The sequence below is a fragment of the Calidris pugnax genome, unplaced genomic scaffold (assembly GCF_001431845.1).
Source record: "Calidris pugnax isolate Ruff unplaced genomic scaffold, ASM143184v1 scaffold54, whole genome shotgun sequence".
In the NCBI taxonomy this organism is placed as follows: domain Eukaryota; kingdom Metazoa; phylum Chordata; class Aves; order Charadriiformes; family Scolopacidae; genus Calidris; species Calidris pugnax.
In genome coordinates, this window is record NW_015090864.1 from 6,358,257 (window position 1) to 6,378,921 (window position 20,665).

At 37.8% G+C, this 20,665-nt stretch overlaps 1 protein-coding gene across 15 annotated transcripts in view; it reads right to left on the reverse strand.

Annotated features, from left to right (window-relative positions):
• Positions 1–20,665, reverse strand: part of KMT2C (lysine (K)-specific methyltransferase 2C) — a 216,066-nt gene that overhangs the window by 91,884 nt on the left and 103,517 nt on the right. For 14 of the 15 annotated variants that reach the window (XM_014944925.1, XM_014944923.1, XM_014944922.1 and 11 more), the window contains 7 exons: positions 8,801–8,963; positions 8,004–8,175; positions 6,091–6,205; positions 5,160–5,332; positions 4,255–4,415; positions 1,630–1,743; positions 74–813 (listed from right to left, as the gene is read on the reverse strand). In XM_014944925.1, the coding sequence (XP_014800411.1) occupies positions 74–813; positions 1,630–1,743; positions 4,255–4,415; positions 5,160–5,332; positions 6,091–6,205; positions 8,004–8,175; positions 8,801–8,963 (1,638 nt within the window). The remainder of the gene's footprint in view (positions 1–73; positions 814–1,629; positions 1,744–4,254; positions 4,416–5,159; positions 5,333–6,090; positions 6,206–8,003; positions 8,176–8,800; positions 8,964–20,665) is intronic. The other variant, XM_014944919.1, reaches the window with a different exon arrangement.

Genomic DNA, 20,665 nt, shown 5'->3' on the forward strand with positions numbered 1-20,665 from the left:
GAATTTAATGCATTGTACTGAAATTTGAACTATGTGCTTCCTAAATATATAATGAAATATTTTACGTGCTTACCTGTCTTGATCTGGGTCTCCCAGGAGAAAACTTGCGTTTGGTGATGGCTGGTTTCCCCATGCCAATTTTTGGAGTGACTGATATGTAGGTGGTGGGGAGAGCAGTCCCGGCAGCGGGAGGCAGCGCTGGGGGCTGAGGGTGCTGTACGTCCCGTGGGGAATGCAACTCCAGTGACACGTCTGGTGAGGAAGACACGTTTGTCTTGTTTATGGTAACTGATGGGGGAAGTGAGGGGTAAGTCTCAGCTGGTGATTTTAGGGGTTTGTCTCCAACTGGTGAACTATTTGCAACACCTTCATTTGCAGAAGTAGTTTCTACTTCTAGAAGAGCTGGTGTTTCTGACTTTTCATGGGTTTCTCCTTTTTCTACATCTTTTTGCACTTTTATTATTTCCAGTTGTTGTTCTACAGGGATAGAAATATCTCCTTTACTTTCAGTCTCCTGTATTTCTGGCGTCACAGTTACGGTCTCAGGCACTGAGGACAGAGACCGAGAGTCTACTGTGGATACTTCTGACACCTCCCCACTACCTTGTGGTAGCTGCGTCTCTTCCACTTGTTTGTCTGACTCCTGCTGTATCACAGCTTGAACACCTTCCATCACTTCCATCATTTTCTCAGTCTGACTGTCACCAGATGCCGGTGTCTTTTTAGGAGACATTTCCATTTCAGCTGAATTAATTTCAACAGAGACTTCTGTTTCCAGTTCTGCGGTCTTCTCTTCTGGTGATATGCCTGGAACTAAGTACAACCATATTCAAGGCTCAGTGTGAAAAAGAAAAACTTACACAGATGTAGCGGTCAACAAGTATACTCGGTACACATCAAGTACACCAAGTACATATCACTTTACTGAAGTGAATTTAATACGTAGCTTAAAATATACTTCATAAATATCTTTCTTTGTATCTACGTTTGTAGGAGTCTATGGGTTTAGCTCATTATTTTTCCTCCCTGGAAACACAGCAGAGCAAATCACAAGAACATAGACCCCAGATTAATTTTTGAGGAATCCGAATACTGATTGCCATGTAGGCAGCCAAAAGAAGAGATCTTTAACCAAAGACATTTGTGGAATTGCAACCACAAAGCACATAAACTGGAAAGAAGTTCTACAGTGTGCCCCAAAACACACCAGGGAAAATTAACCCAATTCAGTTATTCACAGCTACAAGCAAAAAAAAAAAAAAAAAACTTAAAGAGAAAGCGTGACTGTATTTGAATAGCAACAAATACTGTTTTTACTATAAACCTCCAGAGTACAAAAGCATTTAATTATATTTCCAGCTTTTGGAGAAAGCCAGTCCCACCAGAAAAGTAAAACAACTTTCTGCTACACAAATATTCTGAAGACCCTCAGCAAAATATTTCTTCAGCAAAAAAGTTAATACTCTTGCTTGAGAGTTCAGATAGTAGAACCGATGCAGTTTGTCTCCTGCTGCTGTCCAGGCACCTCTTCCTCTTAAATTTATAAAGTACAACAAACCTCACTGAATGGAAGAGGTTTCTTAGGAGTTCTGTATTGGCGTTTTCTCAGACTGCAAAGCTCTTTCTTACCATCTGTGACACATCCAACAGCTGATTCTTCACCAGGGCCATCACCAGTAATGGGCTGTTCCTGAAATGTTGCATCCTCTCCACCACTTTCCATTTCCATTTCATTTGTACAAGCTTAAGGAGAGGCAAAGAAGTTATCAAAATTGGTATGATGTTTATTCTATTATTCTATTACTTTGGCATCAGTAGTTGCTATCATTGTTTGGCCTTTTGGCTAAACAGAATGGTATTTAACGATATGATAGCAGTTAGGACAAATCAGGTCAATGAGAAACTTACTTCTTAAAAGATTAAGGAGCCTTTTCCTCATTAACACTGAAGCTCTTTTATACCTTTCAGACAGTGAAAAGTGTCTGTAAAGCAATTCTATGCACCTAATCGTGAAAATTTCATTTACACAGTCACAGAGTTCTGCATTAGCCGAGCAACACAAAAGTCTTTTCTCAAGTTCCAGTCTGCTAAATTAAAAAAACTTGTAGCATGAAGGCTTTGGCTTTTTTATACAAATACTACTATGGCTTATGGCATAGATGTGAGGTTCTTTACCATCACTGCTTGAAATACTGATTTTCAACCTACCTGTTCAATAACATGAAAACTATATTTTGCCACTTGAAAACTAGGGTATCTTAATCTATGAGTTCCTCATATTAAAGAAATTTGCGTGGAAAAGGAACTATTGAGCACTTCTTTGGCTGACAGTACCATTTCAGAGCAGAGCAACAGCAAATACTTATTTTCTTCCTCATGTAAAAGCTTTTTCAGCTAAGGAAATTCATTGAAATGCACCAGACAAAGTAGGAGCAGGAAAAAGAAACTATACAGTAAGCGCTAACTCAAAAGGAACTGATCCCTCCACACATGTTAACACAAAAAAAATTCAAATGAATACAGCTTTCTGTTCAGGAACGTCTCTTTAAAGTTCAAAAACCCAGAACTGTTAGGTGATGCTACTTTTAGCACCTAAAAACTGCTCTCAGACTTTGCCAACTTTAAAGTGATATTTTAAATTTGAGGAAATGATCATTTAGATTGGCTCCAAATCTGAATTTAGCGTACAAAAGTGCTCTCCTGGGTATAAAACACTGCATAACTGCACTGATGTAATAGCTCCAGATTACTCCTAGCAGTTGAGATGACAGTCCTCCTCTTCCTTGGGGAGAAGACTATGCCTGTCAATGCTTCTGCTAGCAAGAAATCCTAACAAAGTTATTGCTTAAAACTTTAGCCTTTCAAATAACCTTTTTACTTATTCAAAAGGGTTTTCAGTAGAAGACTGGAATTTTTTCCAGTGTAAGTTTTGGGTATTACCTGGACATCTTCCTAAATGTTCTAAATACACTGCCTGAGAGTCCAACAGCCTCTACTGACCTTTCAGAATGGAAGTGATCTTCAAAGGCTGAAGTCATCACCTTTTCTAACTCAGTGGATGTGTTCACTGACAGATGACTTCTGCTCATTTACATACATTTACCTACTGTCACTGCCCTTCCTCTAGGATCAGCTTTTTTTATCATTTCTTTACTGCTCACAAAAGGCATGCAGTTATGTGTACAGGCTAACATCAAAGAGAATGACTTGTTTAAACAAAACATCAGTTTTAACACACAAAAATTAAGAGTTCTGTTGTAGTCCAACACTTCCCCATGTCCAGTCGAAAAGCATCAGGCCTTCAAAAACAGATACTTATGCAACTGAGCTATCAATTTCTTTTTAACAGAAGATCAATGCACAGGCATTGCTCTTTAAGTATCAAATATGCACATGGCAGTGGTAGAGCAGTTAATCTGTTAGACTTTACCTTGCTTCCAAATTTAACCACAACTGTACTTCTCTTAGGATATTGAGCCCACACGTGCTATCCAACAGAGCACGGGGTGTTACATACACAAAGGCTTTCAGTTGTGAGTTCACTTCACCACCAGACTCAGATCAACAGATCCAAGTTCTTTCTGTTCCTTATTGTTACTGAGTAATTTTTTTTTTAAAATTACTTGACACCTCTCTACTTGATTTGTCCATTCAGACAAGAATCTCTCAGAAATAAGATGACTAATCACACAATATTTTGAAAAAGGACACCTGATTGAAGGCTTTGTAGGTAAATATACCTGTCCCTTGAATATAGTCCAGCTTCCACTGCTGTGTCCTACCTGGACATAGCGAGGAGAATGGGCACTATGAGACTGACAAGTAGCAAGAGGGAAACAGGAGAACTGGAGGTCTCCAGGAACATCTACCAGAAGCTGGCCTCTGCCTGATAGTCAGGCACAAATGAATAAAACAGACTGACAAATGAATACATTTATGAACATACATCCCCTCAAAGTTAGAGAATTTCTCAGCTACAAGCTGGGAAGCTGGAGCTGGAAGGTTGAGAGCCACCACTAAGGTGCTTACTCGCTCATGCTTTTAATACAGGATCCTGAAGCCAAAAAGCCAGAAAGCATATTGAGAAGATGGCTCACCCATGGATTGCTTGAAAAGCTGCTGCTAAACAAAGAAATGGATAAACTCCACAGAGTAGAATATGAGCAGGTGGTTCACAAAAGACTTTATGAGACAGTTGCACATACTTATATTTGATGTTAGCATTTTGGAAATAAAAAGATTACGTTCTATTACCTGTTATACTGTCAGGTTCAGGAATGAGTTCAGAAGTGTCCATTACATCACACGTCTGAGTCTGATCCCCTTCTCCTTGTTTACAAAGAGTGCAGATGTAGTCTTTGAACTGAGACTCCAATTCACTACCTGGACATCTGTCACATTCTATGTGAATCCACCTGGGGAGATGAATTGAGTGTGACTATGACTTTAATAGTAAAAATATAAAGTATCCTAGTTAAAATCAATTAGAAAATAGCACTGTTTCCCGTTCCTACGGGGAAATAAAAAAAAATTCAGCCAGTGACTGATTACAATGAATTTTAGAGAAATAAACACAATATGTCAGCATGTCAAGCAGTGAACATATTGAAACACGAAGCCCTAAACTGTCACTAAAGCCAACTGGACATCACAACATGTATAGCAATATCAAGACGCTGCGCAGCAAGATACAATAGCATTGAATATGAAACACAGTCTACATTCTTAAAGGTTCCCAATAGTTCCTTTTTGCTTTTTTTTTTATTTACTGGCATAGCAAAATACAATAAACAGAGAACACATACAGGAAAATTTTAAAAAAACAGACCACTGCAAACAACAGTCTGTAAAAGTTAGGACGACGACTCTTCTAGTCTGCTTAGTCACAAAACAGATGCAATGTCAGGAGCAGCAGCTGCACTTACTTCTCTGTACAGCTCAGGTAACTGCCAATTAATACTCATTTGCTAAGATTAAAATAAGACTACCTACTGCTGTTCATTGTATTTAGGGATGAAGGAGCAAGACACTGCGCAACAAGATACTACAGCATGTCCGTCAAACACAGTCTACAGCCCCAAGAGAAACTCATGACTCTCATACAGCTCACCATAAGCTTTAGGTATTTTAGTACAATTAACAAAAAATAGGATTCTTACCTTTTGCACATGTGACAATGCAACATATCTTTCTGGAAGTCTTGGAGGCACAGTTTTTCACAGAAAGGACAAGATAAGTTGTCTTGCTGTTGGTAACAACTGTCACATACCAAACAATTATGGTGCCACTGACAACTTGTTCGTGTGCCACACTCAGCACATACTCTACAGTTCTAGAGATCACAAGAATTTAGTTGTTAATTATGATATTTCACAATGTGATAGAACTGCCATTAACTGACATTTTCTTGTTTTTAATTAAATTAAATAAAATTTCTGTCCTTGATAACACTAATAAATTATCCAGGATCTGATAATGAAGCATGAAGAGCCTGTGCAATATCAAGAAGAGATTTCCTGTGCTACGACCTGACTTGAAAGGAGCATTTCTTATGAGACTAAACTTTATTCCTAATCTCAGTCATCTTTTGACTGCCTCAAACTGACTATCCAGTGACTTCCCCCGTTATGCTGAAATTGCATTTTTATTATTACTTACACTTGCTCACAAAGTTACTGATAAAACAACATATTCACCCTGCCCTCCTCAAATGCAAAGGAACCCCTGAGATGCGGAACTGCCACTCTGGTAAGCAAGGAGTAGCTAAATTTAAAGAGCCTTCGAGCATAGATAACATACAGTACTGCACAGGTTTTAGTTTACATTAGATCACGAAAGCAGCTCATTAAGTGATCCCTTATGGGGGCTGATTTACTGTCCTACACCGGCTGCTTCAGCCGTAGCACTGACAGCCACCCACCCAGAGCAGCTGTAGAGCCACATCAGTACATACACCTGGGATTCCTTCAGAAACAAGAAGTTATGCTACAGGGCAACAGCAGCCCACAATACACCTAGAACAGCATAAGGTAAGTAATAAATTTGGGCCCCAATAATGATGGGGAATTATTCTGAAGCCTTTCAACTTACTTTACATTTCCAACCATTTGTTGGTACAGCGTCCATAACAGGTTGTAGACAGAAAGTATGGTAGCCTTTGTCACATGTATCACACACCAGCATCTTGTTGTCTTCCCCAGAATGTCTAAGAAAAGTAACAAGTGGTTACAAAAAATTACTTAAACAAGCCATAACAAAAGATCTATTTAATGAAAAGTATTAACAGGAAGACACATAGCTGAGCATGTGAAAATACATGAATTCCGCTTACAAATAGCTCCAAGGATAATGCCCTCAAATTCATATTTAAGTATGAATCCTGTGCTTACTGTAACAAGTGCTGAGCTTGTGCAACCATTCCAACTTCTAGAAATCTGTCCATTTTCATTTACACACAAGTAGGCATATTTAATAGCCTTTCAATACTTAAATCAGTCCAAAATCTGAAATATGTACTTTGTTCCTTTCTTTTCCTACCAACAATCTGACTGTATTTTTTCCAAAGAAAAAAATGAGCCATCATCTCTGACTACCAGAGCTCCTACAATGTCAACCAATATGACTGTAAGAGCAAAACAAACATTAAAGAAAGAGATTTCAATTTTCCTACAGTCATGTATTACAGAGCTCCAGCACAAATTTCAGTGATAAAATAAATTTGCAGAGAAAAAGACAAATAGTTTGCTAATATCTAAAGACATTGTGTTCTGCTTAGTTTAAATAAGTTAATTCAATAAATAAGTATGCAGCAAGATTTGCCTTGATGAAGCTCCACAATATATGGTATTACACATACTAGATACTACTACATTACCTGGGAGACACGGTATTTTAAAAAAATAGTAAGTGTTTTTTCTTTGCATGGAGATATGCTTAAAATGCTGTTCTTCAACAGTGGCATAAGACTGCCAGACTGCACAAAGTAATAGGTATGAAAACATCACATTTTGTTCTACTTTTGTTCTAGAGAGAAGGTTTGTTAGCAAACACTGTAATTACCCTGTACAACATTTTTAGGGATACTTTTTTAGAACGTGTTCACTATTGTAACTTCATTGTTGGTATTTGCTATCAGCTGCGTGTGATCAGGAAACAATCTTCTTTAAAGTGGGTGAACCTGAATGCCAGCAAATATTGAGTGTTCCGCTTGGAAACCAGCAAAGCACTCACTAATCAGGTATGTGAGGCAGTAGTGGTTTTTTTTTTCCCTTCATCCCAGCTGATCTGACTAAAGCTGAACGAAACTCTTATTTCTTTTCTACTAACCCCTTTGAAAAACAAACAAGCAAACAAAAAAACCCCGCAGTGCCCATCAGATTAAGTTATATGAGAACAAGCCTACGAGCAGTCAGAGTTTTCTAAGTGAACCCTTACAATATCGCAATTAATTGTGTTTTGTTGTCTCGGTATTTGTCTGGTTTAACAATTCAATCATGGTCACTCATGTCACTTTTTTTCTTTGCTCAACTAATCCATGTTTTTGTTTTCATAATGACTCATTAACTGCCGCTGAAAGATATTACGAAATAGAAGAGAGGGCCTAATGCAGGGGACCTACCCAGAGCGTGGTATGTGCACAGCTGAAATGTCAGCTGAGTAAGAGCACGAGTTCCCACACTGTAAAGGCACTACATTAAGCTAATATATTGATTTGCTACATTTGAGAAAAATCCTCCCATATAAAAGGAGGAAAAAGTTAAAAGGTTTTTCTGCTCTCCAGAACCTGCCAAGATAATGGTAATTCTGGGGGTAACGTGCAGGAGTTCCAGCTCAGCTCTTTTAGAAGAAAGTTCCCAACACAAGGGTTTGATCAGCTACTTAATACAATATCATATGTGGGGAAGTAATTCTGGAAAAAGAAACAGTTAATAAAATAAATGTTTTAAAATCATGGCACATAAATCTCAGACTGTCCTCCTTCACGTCTGTGAAGCCTCACTTACTTGCAGTTCTGGCACACTTTGCAATCGGGACACTGCCAACCTGCTCTTTTTAAAGGTGTAACTTGTATGTCCAGGCACATCCCATGGTAGTGCTGCCCACAGGTAGTACAAAAAAGTTGATCTAAGAGGTCTCCAGGGCTGTCGCACACTGCACAATTTGCTTCTTCCTTTGCTACAAAGAAATCATTTTTTCAATTATTATTTCGTTCAAAATTACGAAGCCAAGAAATTCTTTAGTAGTTCTTACACATACAAAACTTGATCATTCTTATGAAATTCAAATTTAATTAATATACTTATTATATTATACTCATTTCATTTGGTTTTCTGATACACTCAGCTAATCTTCTTGTAACAAAAGTACTTTCAGTTTAAACCTTAATAAAGTCTTACTAAAAGAAACGGTTTTATTCTCCTCAAGATTAAAATTGAGAGCTTTAGGACCAACTATTCTCTGGAAAAAGTGAAAACTAAAGCTCCTAGGAGATCTGAACCTATTATTTAGCAGAAGTGTTTGCAATGCAGTTGCTCTAACTTGAGTTAGGGCAAGTAAGCAAGGCCATCAATTGGAACTAAAACCTGACGGAAGACAAGCCTTGTGAGTAAACCCTTCCCATGTTCTGTCATTTAAAAAAAAATAAAAAGAAAAATAGTAACTTTGCTGTGCATCACTGCCTGCATTTAGAAACAGGAGAGTATGAACTTGCATCTTTGTCATATGTGAACATACATGAGTTCTCGGGTATGCAAACTGGGAAAACAGTAGTAATTGTGCCATTTGAATACTGTGTACTTACATCTTTCAGGAGCCTGATCAATATGGTCTGGACAGAGTAGGGACAAGTTACTGAAATCCTGAAATGTGCCTGCTCCAGCAGCACAGGGGTAATGGTACATCTGGGTACATTTCTCTTCACAGCATTTGATAGTGGCTCCAAGGTGCTTACAATATGCACATCGCTGAAAAACAAGAATAACAAATTGTTCAAAAAACCTATTTTTTTTCTTGTAATTCTTCAGCCAGATCTGTTCCCCAGCCTCATTTAACAGGCAAACACCTCAGCCAGCAGAAGGGAGTGAATGCTGAGGAGATGGAAACTGGTGCACTGTCTTTCAGTGGCACTCTCAGATCTTTCCAACTTAAAATGTTTAACGAAATCCGCTCTGGTGACCAGGATTCTTCTTGTCACAGGAAAGTATTTTTCTTCTATATGTTATCTAACTTGAGCTATCCCTTCAGTTAAGAGGCTTGGAAACTTATCCTGCCTAGTACAGACAGACCACACTATGCTGTCACTTGGTTATAATGATAAACCACATAGCTCTGTAAGTTGCAGTGTAAAACTGTAGACACCGTACTCAGAAATGAAAAATGGAAATGAAATACCACATTCTACCAAAAAATCTTACTGGCATTATACAATTCTCCCTGAGTTGGCAATACACTGGATAACCAAGCGCTCTCTTCTCATCTCTCCTTTCAAGGCTACACAAATTATCACCACCAAACTTCCAGAAGTCATAGATAAGCATGATTGTTATTGGAGACCACAGTCACATTTGTAAAGAAAGAATTTTTCAAAAATAACTACCCCATAACCCTCCAGTTCTCTAGTCAAGAGGGAACAAATTCCATCAGCTGCTCGTAAAGTATCACCCACACCTTTCTGATTCAGTTAATCAGTCTTTCTTCTTTCTTGGATTCATTACAGTCCCTAAAGCACTGTAACATGCTTTTGCAATTTTTCACCAAGGCAACAATACTTTTTAAGGCTGGAGCACAGCACTGCAAGATTTGGAGTAAACTTGAGAAAAAACAGGTCAGTGGCTCACAGGAAGACATACATAACATGCAGCAACAACTGAGCTTGATGACTTGTTTTCCATAATAAAAATGTAATACTAACACTGGCATGTTTGATTACTAGCTCAAGTGTCAAGTAACATCCAAATTCTAACGTATACTAAATCAAAGAAAAGTTACATACTGCATCTGCTGAATTCTTAGAATACAGACAATATTTATTACCATAATTCTTCTGTGTTTCAAAGCCTGGCATGAAATTAGGCATGAAATTAGGCATGAAATAGTGCTGCTACAAGTCCACAGATATCAAAACCAGCTCATAGGAAAACACAAATCACAGAGCTGCCTGTATTAACAGCTATATTGGCATTCTTAAAACCAGATGAAATTAATGCCTTCAGCGAACTATCTGCCTGCACCACAACTCGTGGACAAGGGAAAGAAAAAAATACTAGTTTATGCTAAACACAACTGCACTGTAAAAACATAAAATGCTTCAGCACAGAAATTCAAGTGGGTCACTACAGACAGCTACTGCCATGTTTCTGAGCTACAATGCTTCATCTAGGCTTCAGATCTGCAAGACTCTTTCCTCTACCTCTTACCTCATGTCTCTAACACCTACTAATAGTACAGAAAAGATGTATTTAGCTATTTTACTAGCCCAAATGCAGAGAAGAGGAGAGGGGGCAACATGAGCAAAGAGTAACATGGAGTTCCTGAAGTAGGTGAAGAAAGTAGCAATAGTTAATTACGTTTAAGGACTGCCAACAAAGGCAAAGTTATGCAAAAACCCATTTTAGGAAACAATGTAATCAGTAAACACTCACTGAGGATGCTGTAAAAGATAAATCCTGAAATTAGATGTGAAATCATGAAAATATAGCCCGAAGCCTCCAACTTCATGAACAGCAGCTGCACAGTTAAACAGCATTCAACCCACGGCACTATGTTGTATTTGACACTCCTACATTGGGATGTGCCCTATTGGGAAGGCCCAGGACACAGCTACTGCCCAGCTCTTAGGGACAGGCCACACGTGCCAAAGATACTGCTCAGTAGGGAAGATTTGGAATGGGAACTTGGGAGGAAACAAGGTCCAAAATGTGCCCCTCAAGAGACACTTTGTGGATCCCATAATTAACCCCTAACGAGGAAAGAAAATTATGAAAAAAACCTGCAAGCACTTGAAGAATCCAACATTTATTAAAATCTGGAAATAATGGAATAACTAGCAATATAAATGGCATTTTTAAACATCATAAAATCTGGGAATAATGGAATAACTAGCAATATAAATGGCATTTTTAAACATCACATCTGTTTTTCAAAACCGCCAATCAACAATGGTACGTAACAAATATAAAATCAGAATGTACCTTTTCCCAAGTGCTATATGACTGAATGATGAAATTATTAGAAATGAGCTAACTACAGGATTACTGCAAAGCCTTGAAAAATGTTGATGTTGATTTAAGGAATCACGTAAAGATGCTGGGAGAAAAATGGAAGCCCAAATTACATTTAATTGAACCCTTCAAACCCATCTGCTAAACTGCACTGGCAATGAAAAGCATTTGGCAGCTAAGTGAAACACACACTTTGAAAACAATGTGGTATATATCATCTGAAGCAAATAAAAAGCACAGAATATCAACATTTACTGAATTTATAAGAGAGATAAAGCAGTCTGAAGAAACAAATGCCCAAAGGGAATTTTTTGGCAACAGCTGTTGATGAGAAGAGTTACTTTTCCAGCAGTGGAAGCCAACGCTCCTCTGAAATCAGGCCACATGCTATGACCCCAGAAGAACAAGTATGCAGCTATTACAATTAACTGACCTTAATGAAAAAAGCAAGGATATGCACAGTGAGGTATATTAATTTTAAAAAATTTAAAAGCTCTACTAAATAAATTCAGTGACAAATACTACTTTACTACTCTATTGCTAAAATATGGCATCAGGAGAGTAAGAGGTAGCAGCAAGGAATAAATCCCATTGCCAGTGAAATACAAGTGTCTTTACCACACTGTATGAGCACAGTAACGGAGACGGTACGGAATCTTCAACTTCATTAGCACATGCAAAAAATAAGGCTTTATATGAAGGGGGTGGAAGCTGAATCCCAGTATTCAAAGGGTAGGTATAGGAAAATGGTAAGCTGTCAAAGCAAGCCAAACACTGTTTTGTTTATGGATCAAATAATTTTACAGTCCTGTTCTACAGGAAAAAAAAAAACACTTTACAAGGTGTCAGAAAGCTAGAGACAGTTCATTACTTATTCATAGTACATTCAGTAAAATAAACATTACTGAAACAGAGTCAGCAGACTATGTTCCTGCTCAAAAAGTCCTTCCTTCGTTACCAACCATTTTCTCCCACAAGCTCCTAGTGCACTTGTCCATAGCAAGAAAGCTCTGACCTGTACTTCTACTACTTTATCATTTCCACATTTTAAACTGTCTACATCTCCTTCTTCTTCACCTTTTCCACCTTTTTTCTTTTACATCTGATTTTTTTCATATGGACAGAAAAGGACCTCATTTTTAAAAGCAAACAGCTATGCAGTCTTTCAATTGCACTTTAAAATTCCCTTTTTTTCCACCAATCTCATTGGATCAAATAAGACATTGTTATACAAATATAGTGAAAGGGGAAGAACTAAGTGAATTAACAGAAAACATAAGAAAACCTGATCAATCACGTCCTCTCTTTTCTAGTTGTATGGGAATACATCCTCCATGAAACAGAGCAGCAGAAACCACATAGAAAATTTCTGGGAAGACAAAAACTCATACCACGATGCTGGAATCCTAACTGGACCAAAATCAACTGAACAAAAAAGGTTAGTTCTGCCTGTGGCTTGGAAGCTCAACTGAATTTCTCAAATGCTACTGGCTTTAATGGAAACAGATGGCCAAACTGTGAAATGGTGACAAGAGAAACAGCTTACTGTTTGTATCTTCTAACCTTCCTACATCATTAAAAAAAAAAAAAAAAGTTGACAAAAGACAGATTCCAACTTTACATCAACCTTCCTGCTGCTCCATACTTTGAAGTACTCCAAAACTTAGTGCAAGTTCAAATGAAGATGCCTGTGTTTATGACTATGGAAGATTTTATACAGATAGTACTAAGAACAAATCAGAGGTCCTATTTTATCATGATTTTATTGCCCTTAGAATTACTTTATAGCATTACTGTCTCAGCAACTGGACAAGTAACAACCCTTAGGAGGCAGACATTAAAGAAAGCCTAAAATACAGACTTTGAACAAATACTTAGTTGCAACCTGATTAGTGCAGTCAAGATAAATGTTAGTTAATTAAGTTAAATGTTAGTATTAGGTATTGCAAAACTGCTATGAACTTAACTTTAAAAAGGTCAGCTGAGAAAACCTGTGACAACAATAAGGAATTTTAATTTTATGATAGTGTACCCAAAAATGCACACAAGCCATCTGTCCTTAGTTATGCAATGTAACATACTACCTGTAAGAACAAATTTCAGACTGTTTAGCTGCTGGAAACTGCAATTGTACAAACCTGTAACTAAGGAGAACTGGACCTTAACATCCTGTCACTAATGAGACCGCAAAGAAATTTTAGTATAAACAGTTATTAATGAAGTATGGTCCCTGGTAGTTCTGATAATCTTCACTGATTACCCCATCATCAGGAAAAAGCCTTACATTGCTTACAGACACTAATCACCATTAGCACCACTAATGTCAAATACACTGTTTTAAGTACCATAAAGCATTTAAAAGCACAATGCAGTAAGATGGCAACATAAAAATAACTGAATTTTCCATTGAACTATTGATTAGAAAAGGTAATAAATAACACATATTTCCAGGAGTACTGGAAATTACCTCCTAATTTTTAAAAATTTGTATTAATCATGTCATAGATTTGCAAATTACTTAAATTTGTAACAGGGAATTCAATCAGAGATGTGTTATTTTTATCAGATATTTTATCAGATTATTTATCCGATATTTTTTTAAATGGTATTTAAAAGACAGGTAGACACAGTGCTCAGAGATATGGGTTAGTGATGGCTTTTGTCAGCACTAGGTTGACAGTTGAACTAGATGATCTGAGAGGTCCCTTCCAACCTGGGCAATTCTATGATTCTATTTTTGTTCCTCAATCCTTAACACATACCAAAATTGAAGAAATTAAAATTCATATTTCCCTCTTAAAACTGTAATTTAAAACTATAATATTCTCAACAGAGGTAGCATGTATTAAAACTTTACTACTCTGTCCACTTCATGCTCTGAGTACTCTGAAGTTAAGTTTAAAAATAAATACATCCCAACTGTAGAAACAAACTATCAAGATTCGCTTCTAAAACCATGAAAAAACCTGGACAACTGGAGATGCAATTTGGCCAAGCTCAACACATGACTGAGAAAGACTGTCTCCCAATGTAGGACTCTTGACTAGATACCCCTTCTGTCCCTAATATGCTCAGTTATCTGTACAGGAATAAAGAAATAAAAAGAAAATAAAGTAAAAAGGTAAGAACAAGTAAGAAAAGTCCCTTTAAGTGTGGAGACTTCAGGCTCTCTCCAACTCACTACTTTGTTTCTCCTTCCCACCAGTTGCCTCCTTTTTCACCTTTTTAAAAAAATACATTAAATAAATGATGTCGATACCAAGGCATCTAAAAGTGGGACAATGAAGCATTCATCTTTTGCAGGGGTGGGGTTTTTTTTTGTAGTTGTGATAGGTTAATTACCTGTAAGAAGCATGTTTACTAAGGGAGATATATTTTTGGTATCTGAAGTAGGTAAAGGAAAACAAACCATCCAAATTCTTCCTCATATAATGTGAAATGTTCCCAAACCCTGCCTATTCAAGAAGCTCCCCAGAAGGGTCCGTGTGCCTTGAGGTTGTGTGCTCCCCATCATTACCTAAGCCAGTGGAATAACTGCATCCATATGATTTCTTCCACAGACTCTGCCTTTGCTGCTTTTTTCACACTTCCATGAAGGAAAGCATTTTTTTACTCACCTCGTCGCTTTCCACCAGATTTAGGATAACAGAAATGTTCTGAGTGAGCCTAAGCTTCCCCTCAGCTAACAACCAACTATTCCCTTAGTTCTCATCTAATATCTACCGTGACAGAAGGGCACACACAAGCCTGTTGTTTAGTTTGCTTGTCAACAATAAGAAGGTCAATAATGTTTAATGTCATTTAAATTGAGATTATTAGGCTTCAGCATCAGCAACTTCAGGACAAACAAGGCAAGAACAGAAATCATCAGCTTTGGTTTAAGACTGCTTTTTGGCAGGCTCAGAAAACAGACTATTGTGCCAGTTCCATTTGATTCATGCTCAGAAGGTCTTAAGAAGTATGTGTAGACATTTCTTTTTGTTGGCAGAGCACAGGCTGAGCCACAAATTGTTGGAAGCTTGAAAAAAAAAGTAATTGAAGGAAATATTGCTACATGCTTGTTGTTTGATGATCTTCTCTAGGCATCTGTTACTGGTCATTGCAGGAAGATACTGGGATGAAGTCAACTTTTGGTCTAATCCAGCACAGCTCCTACGTTCCTAAATCACATGTAAGGATTCTGAAGCAGCTTATACATTCTATAGGTTTTATCTATGCTACAGATCCTCCGTAGCTACAGCCAGGCTGGCATAATTACATTTGCCAAGCCATTTAATAGAAACTCAGTGAAAGGAAAATTTACTGCTGATCCAGTCACGTTGCGTTTCCAAATGACACAAGGCCTGAGATGAGGACATCTAAATTTCAGGCTCTAAATTTAGTGTCTATGTATGAGCCAAGTGTTTAAGCTCCCATTACACTTAATAGAGACTTAGTCACTTCACGGAATTTACTTCATCACAATTCAGTTGACCAAACAGTGGGTGTCCATTTTTCGGGCTCCACTGACAACACCGGCCAGACTCCCACTGCCTGTGACTGGGATTTAAATGCAGCTCACAGGTAAACACATCCACAGGGAGCTCTAAATTTAGATGAGAGTCTTGAGCTGTAACCAGCCTAAGACCTGTTGACAAAAGCTGTCTGTTGGTAACACGGCGAAGCCCACACCTACAGCTTCGTCAGCGCGGCGGTATCAACGGAGGGATGGGAACATTTACAAAGATTTCCATATGAATTCTGTTCTATCCCTCTAAGTTTTCTGAATGACAAAAAGTGCGGCTAAAGCTTCACATGACACATGCCTAAATTCTCTTAAATACTTTTGGAACACTTAGTCAAAACTTTCCATCCATTTCTGAGAATAGACAAGTCAGTAAGAAGAACATTTTGCTCATCATAAAAACAACCTCACTCACAGGACTTGCAACTTGGCAGGAATTTTATAGTGTGGGGGATGTAACTTCTGCCCTTACCCCACAGATCTATCCAGATGTGACCAAGTTTGAGAAAACTATAATTTTTTTTTTGTTAATATAAAACAATTCCAAAAGTTTGTCAGTGAAAAAAAAAATCACAGAAAAATCTACTTTCATTGATCATGACTGATCCTCTCCAATTTCTAGCACTGAACGGGCTACGTGTACCTTCAGCAAAGATTGCTTCAGTCTGACAAGGATTAGACGGAGGAAGTCTGTAATAAATACTCTAAGCCTAAGCACAATAAGCCACTGGAATGGAAAGCAGACATCCCTAGGACTGTTGATACTACTGTCACTTAAATCGTCTGGGGAGCATCCAGTAGACAGGCAGATGGACAAATATGGGTCAAAGAGACAACGTGTGAAGGAGTCTGATGAGACTGATGAGATGGAAGATGAGGAGGGGCAGGGATGCCAGTTCAAGGGTCAATTAACTAAAACTGGGCACTAAAACTGGATAAAGAGCTGAGGGAACTGATGGCACTAAGACACAGGAAATGGTGAAAGGACAGATCTCAAAAAGAACCCAGGGAAATGGGAACAGAAAGGGAGATGCAGGAACAACAAGGAAGAGTGGAAGCGGCTAAAAAATCAACTTGAAAAAAAAGTCAGAAGTCTGAAGCAACTGGAATTGGACGAAGACTACAAGGATGAGTCCTCTGACTCTTAGTGCTGTATGGCTATCACTTAGCCAGCTCAAATAGAAAAGTCTGTAGCCATAAAGGTCTTAAATCTGCTGTTGGGGAAGTCTGCCTTTTCCTTTTTTCCCCCGATGCAAGGAAATGATACAGTCAATTACAAGGCAACACAACACAGAGACACAGGTAAAGAAATGAACAGACACACGTATGGACAACTATAACTATGTATGTACATTAACACCCAAAAAGGACTGCAGATCAAACATGGATTTAGCGCATAAAATAGACCACTCAAAAGGAGTCTCTGCACTAAAGAAACCTGTAACTTCTAGGACTGTGCTTAATTTGTAGAGGGGAAAAGTATGCACTGAAAAAAGTTGTGATTGCTGTGGGAGAAAAATACCACTTAGTTATGGCAACTGAATGATGACCTGCAAAACAGTTCCAGTTTCGCTTCTTTCACAGAGCTCCTTTATCATATTGGGCAGGGCACTAAGTAATATTTTTCTTAAGTTTTTTTAGTCCTTAACCTTACTGTTAAAAGCTTGGGGTTTTTTCCCCCATAAAATAGTCTTGATTTCTACATAGATTGTGCACTCACAACTCCAACAGAGAGAAGAAAAACTGCAGTATCAGTGCAACTTTGTAAGTAAGTCTGAGTATTTTTAAAACTCTTTCAATGTGCCAACCAAATTAGTAGATATTTCTAAGTAAAAAACAAACAAACAAACAAACAAACAAAAAAACTTCTCCTGGAGAAAATGAAGCCTAAGATGCATAGAAAGGCCACATAAATCTGCTACTTGGAAAAATGTATAGACAAGTTATTCACGTTTATTACAGTAGAAACATGATAGAAAAACTCATGCGGAAATGAGTAATTCTTTCCTTTCAGCAGTATTTGAATAGTTTACATACCTACACATTGAACAACAATGAAAAAATGTACTATTGACTAGGTTTTTACTAAGACAGCAACATCCATCCTATGGACTGAACTAGGCATTAGCTGTTCTGCATGTGATCACAGAATTAAAGACTGCATAATCAGGCATATCCATAAAGGATATTAATTGTGTGCAAAGGATATTAATTGTCCGCAGACAACCTGTCTTCTGGCATGTCCTAACTTTATGTGTTTGATTTTATAGTCTTAATAATGCATTCTTTTAACAAAGATTTTGTAGATATATTAGCTCGGTTAATGTCAGCAAAAGTCACTATATATACTCAATGATACGCCTAATTTACAAGGTAATAGCAGGGATGGAGTGACAAGGAACTCTGGATTATGTACAGACATTAAAAAAAATGCAAGAATTTCCTGCCTTTAATACCTTCCTCATTAGTGAGCCCCTCCTTAGTATTCCTTCCCCACTGACTGCAATCAGTACCTTATTGTTCATAATTCCTATTTCCTTGGCTGTTCCTAAATTGCGCTCTCCAAATGGCACAGAGTCATCGTAAACAAAATCCTACATCTTCAGTTCACTAATTTTTGTAAATTGAGCTCAAATAAAGCAATTAGATGGCATACTTTGAAACTACCAGCTTGAAACATTAATATAATTTCTTTTCTAATAAAAGCTTCACATGTTTTATCTGGCTGGGGCTTTTAGTGTGGGTTTTTTTTTTTTTTTCAATTTGACTAAATTAGTCACTTATACATATTTCTCCCATTCCTCCTCCCAAAACATGGTATCCCCAAACATTACATAATCCTTTTTTTTTTATTCACTAGCTACTGAAATAAATGAGTAAGCCCTTGTCTTTCCATCCTAGCCCATCCCTGACATTCCTTGGTCAAGCATCGTGAAGCGCAACATCTTGACCTAGAATTTAAAATCCTGAAATTGCTGGTCAAACATTTAGCAGGTAATTCAGCTGTTGTTCTGGGGTTCGGGGAGGGGAGGATAAGAAGGGGCTGCTCATTCCCGTTTTGCAGCACGCTGCCTCAGTAGCTCGCGAAGAAAAAAGCTGCCAAATTTTGTAATGAATTCCACAGAACATTAAGTCTGATGCTTAGCAGAAGCCATAACTGTTAAGCAAATGATATCCTCTTGATGAATACCCTTATTTGAAAACAACATTGATTCTTCTAACCCTTTAGCAGTGTCCCAAAACAGATGTGCACAACTGCAAATTCTGTTTGCTTTCAGGTTTACGAAGTGTGATGACATTTTTACAATCATGCATGAGCCCTTTTACCCAGGAGTAAAATAAAACACAATAATTCTTCACCATCTGTTTGTTAATTTTGCATTCATTTAACTTTGCATTTTAAACTAATAATCATTTTCTTATAATATAGTTTGTTCCATTGGTAGAAATTACAGCTGTTCAATTAAAAAGAGAATGGTTTATAACAGTGTACAGTTTTCCTCTAAATACTTCCATTGCTCTTAATTATAGAGATATTAGTGCTACCGAATGGAAAAAACAGCCAGGAAATAGTGTTATGCTTTATATGTCACAGATTCCCTTAGTAAATGTACATATTTACTTCTGTTCCAGCACCAATTCCCACCTGGTCTCTTTTACATTGAAATTCCTTTTCTCCATGACAAGATTCCATGTGGTTAATGTTGCTGTCTATGTATAACAGGCTTCTTACACTCTTGAAGGAGTAAGGCACAAACAATTAGATGAAGGTTCTGTTCCATATGTAGCATATAGTCAAATGAAGCACAGTCCTGTTTCCTCATAATGCTTTTCCTTAATCTTGAATCACAGGCCAAGGAGTTTTTGATATTTTAATTCTTATCTGGTTACAGGTAAACTAGGACTAGAATAATGTCCTAAAAGCTTTTTCTCACCATGTTTACAGAAAAATGGGAAAATCCCATTCCTTTATCACAAGTAAAACCACATTGAAATAACATGAATAATACATCAGAACTAGTGAAGAGGAAATAATCTGGATCAACAAAAGACATGGGCCTGGAGAAAGAGCAGGAGCCAGCCTGAGATTCTGAGAGTCGTATTTTGGATTCTGAGTTATGCTGCTCCACACAGACCAGGCTGCAAGGCCCCAGTGAGGTCACAAGTCCTAAACACAGACTGTCCACACACTAACACAGTGGAATGTCTAGGCTAAATAATCATAATCAGCTACAAATAAACTCTTCAAGAGACAAAGGCTGCCTGGCTAATTCACGTGAGCAGTCCAGTAGTATTAGAGAGACTGTTCAGATGGTTAAAGTAATCAAGAGACAAACACTGTTTTCTAAAACCAATTTTATCTGATGGCATGGAAATCTTAGCATCAGACCATCATCCTAATGCTGTGGTGGTGTTAAGATAGTGATGCTGTCATAGTACCAGGATGAATACTTCACTAAAAACACCCATAAGGCAAAAGAAGGTTTTCACAAAATGGACTCATTTCAATTAAAGGAGTTCAGCTGAAAAGGCTGAAAAGCTCCCAACTGGTACATAAGACTGTAACAGTGCACTCCCCTACAGAAATGAACTTCCAGAAGTACCAAACACAACAGGCTCACATAAAATTAAGAGTGGAAGTACAACCATACATTACTGTGATGCTCAGCTTCTAGTCTTACCAGCATCTTGAGTATTCTGACCTTTTAGTTTCTCAGATGAGTGAGCATTGCTGCCAGGTCCGACCTTTTCTGAGGGATTTATCCATCACAATATTTTACATCTGACAGAAAGCAAACATTCTGGAGGTGCCCAAGGCACATTCTGATGGGGTGGATGCGTAACGGTAACAGTCTTCCCAACAATTCCCCAACTATTACAAGTTACTCTCATTAAAAAACCTCACCAGGTATGACACTTGGAAAACCTAAAACTCTTACTT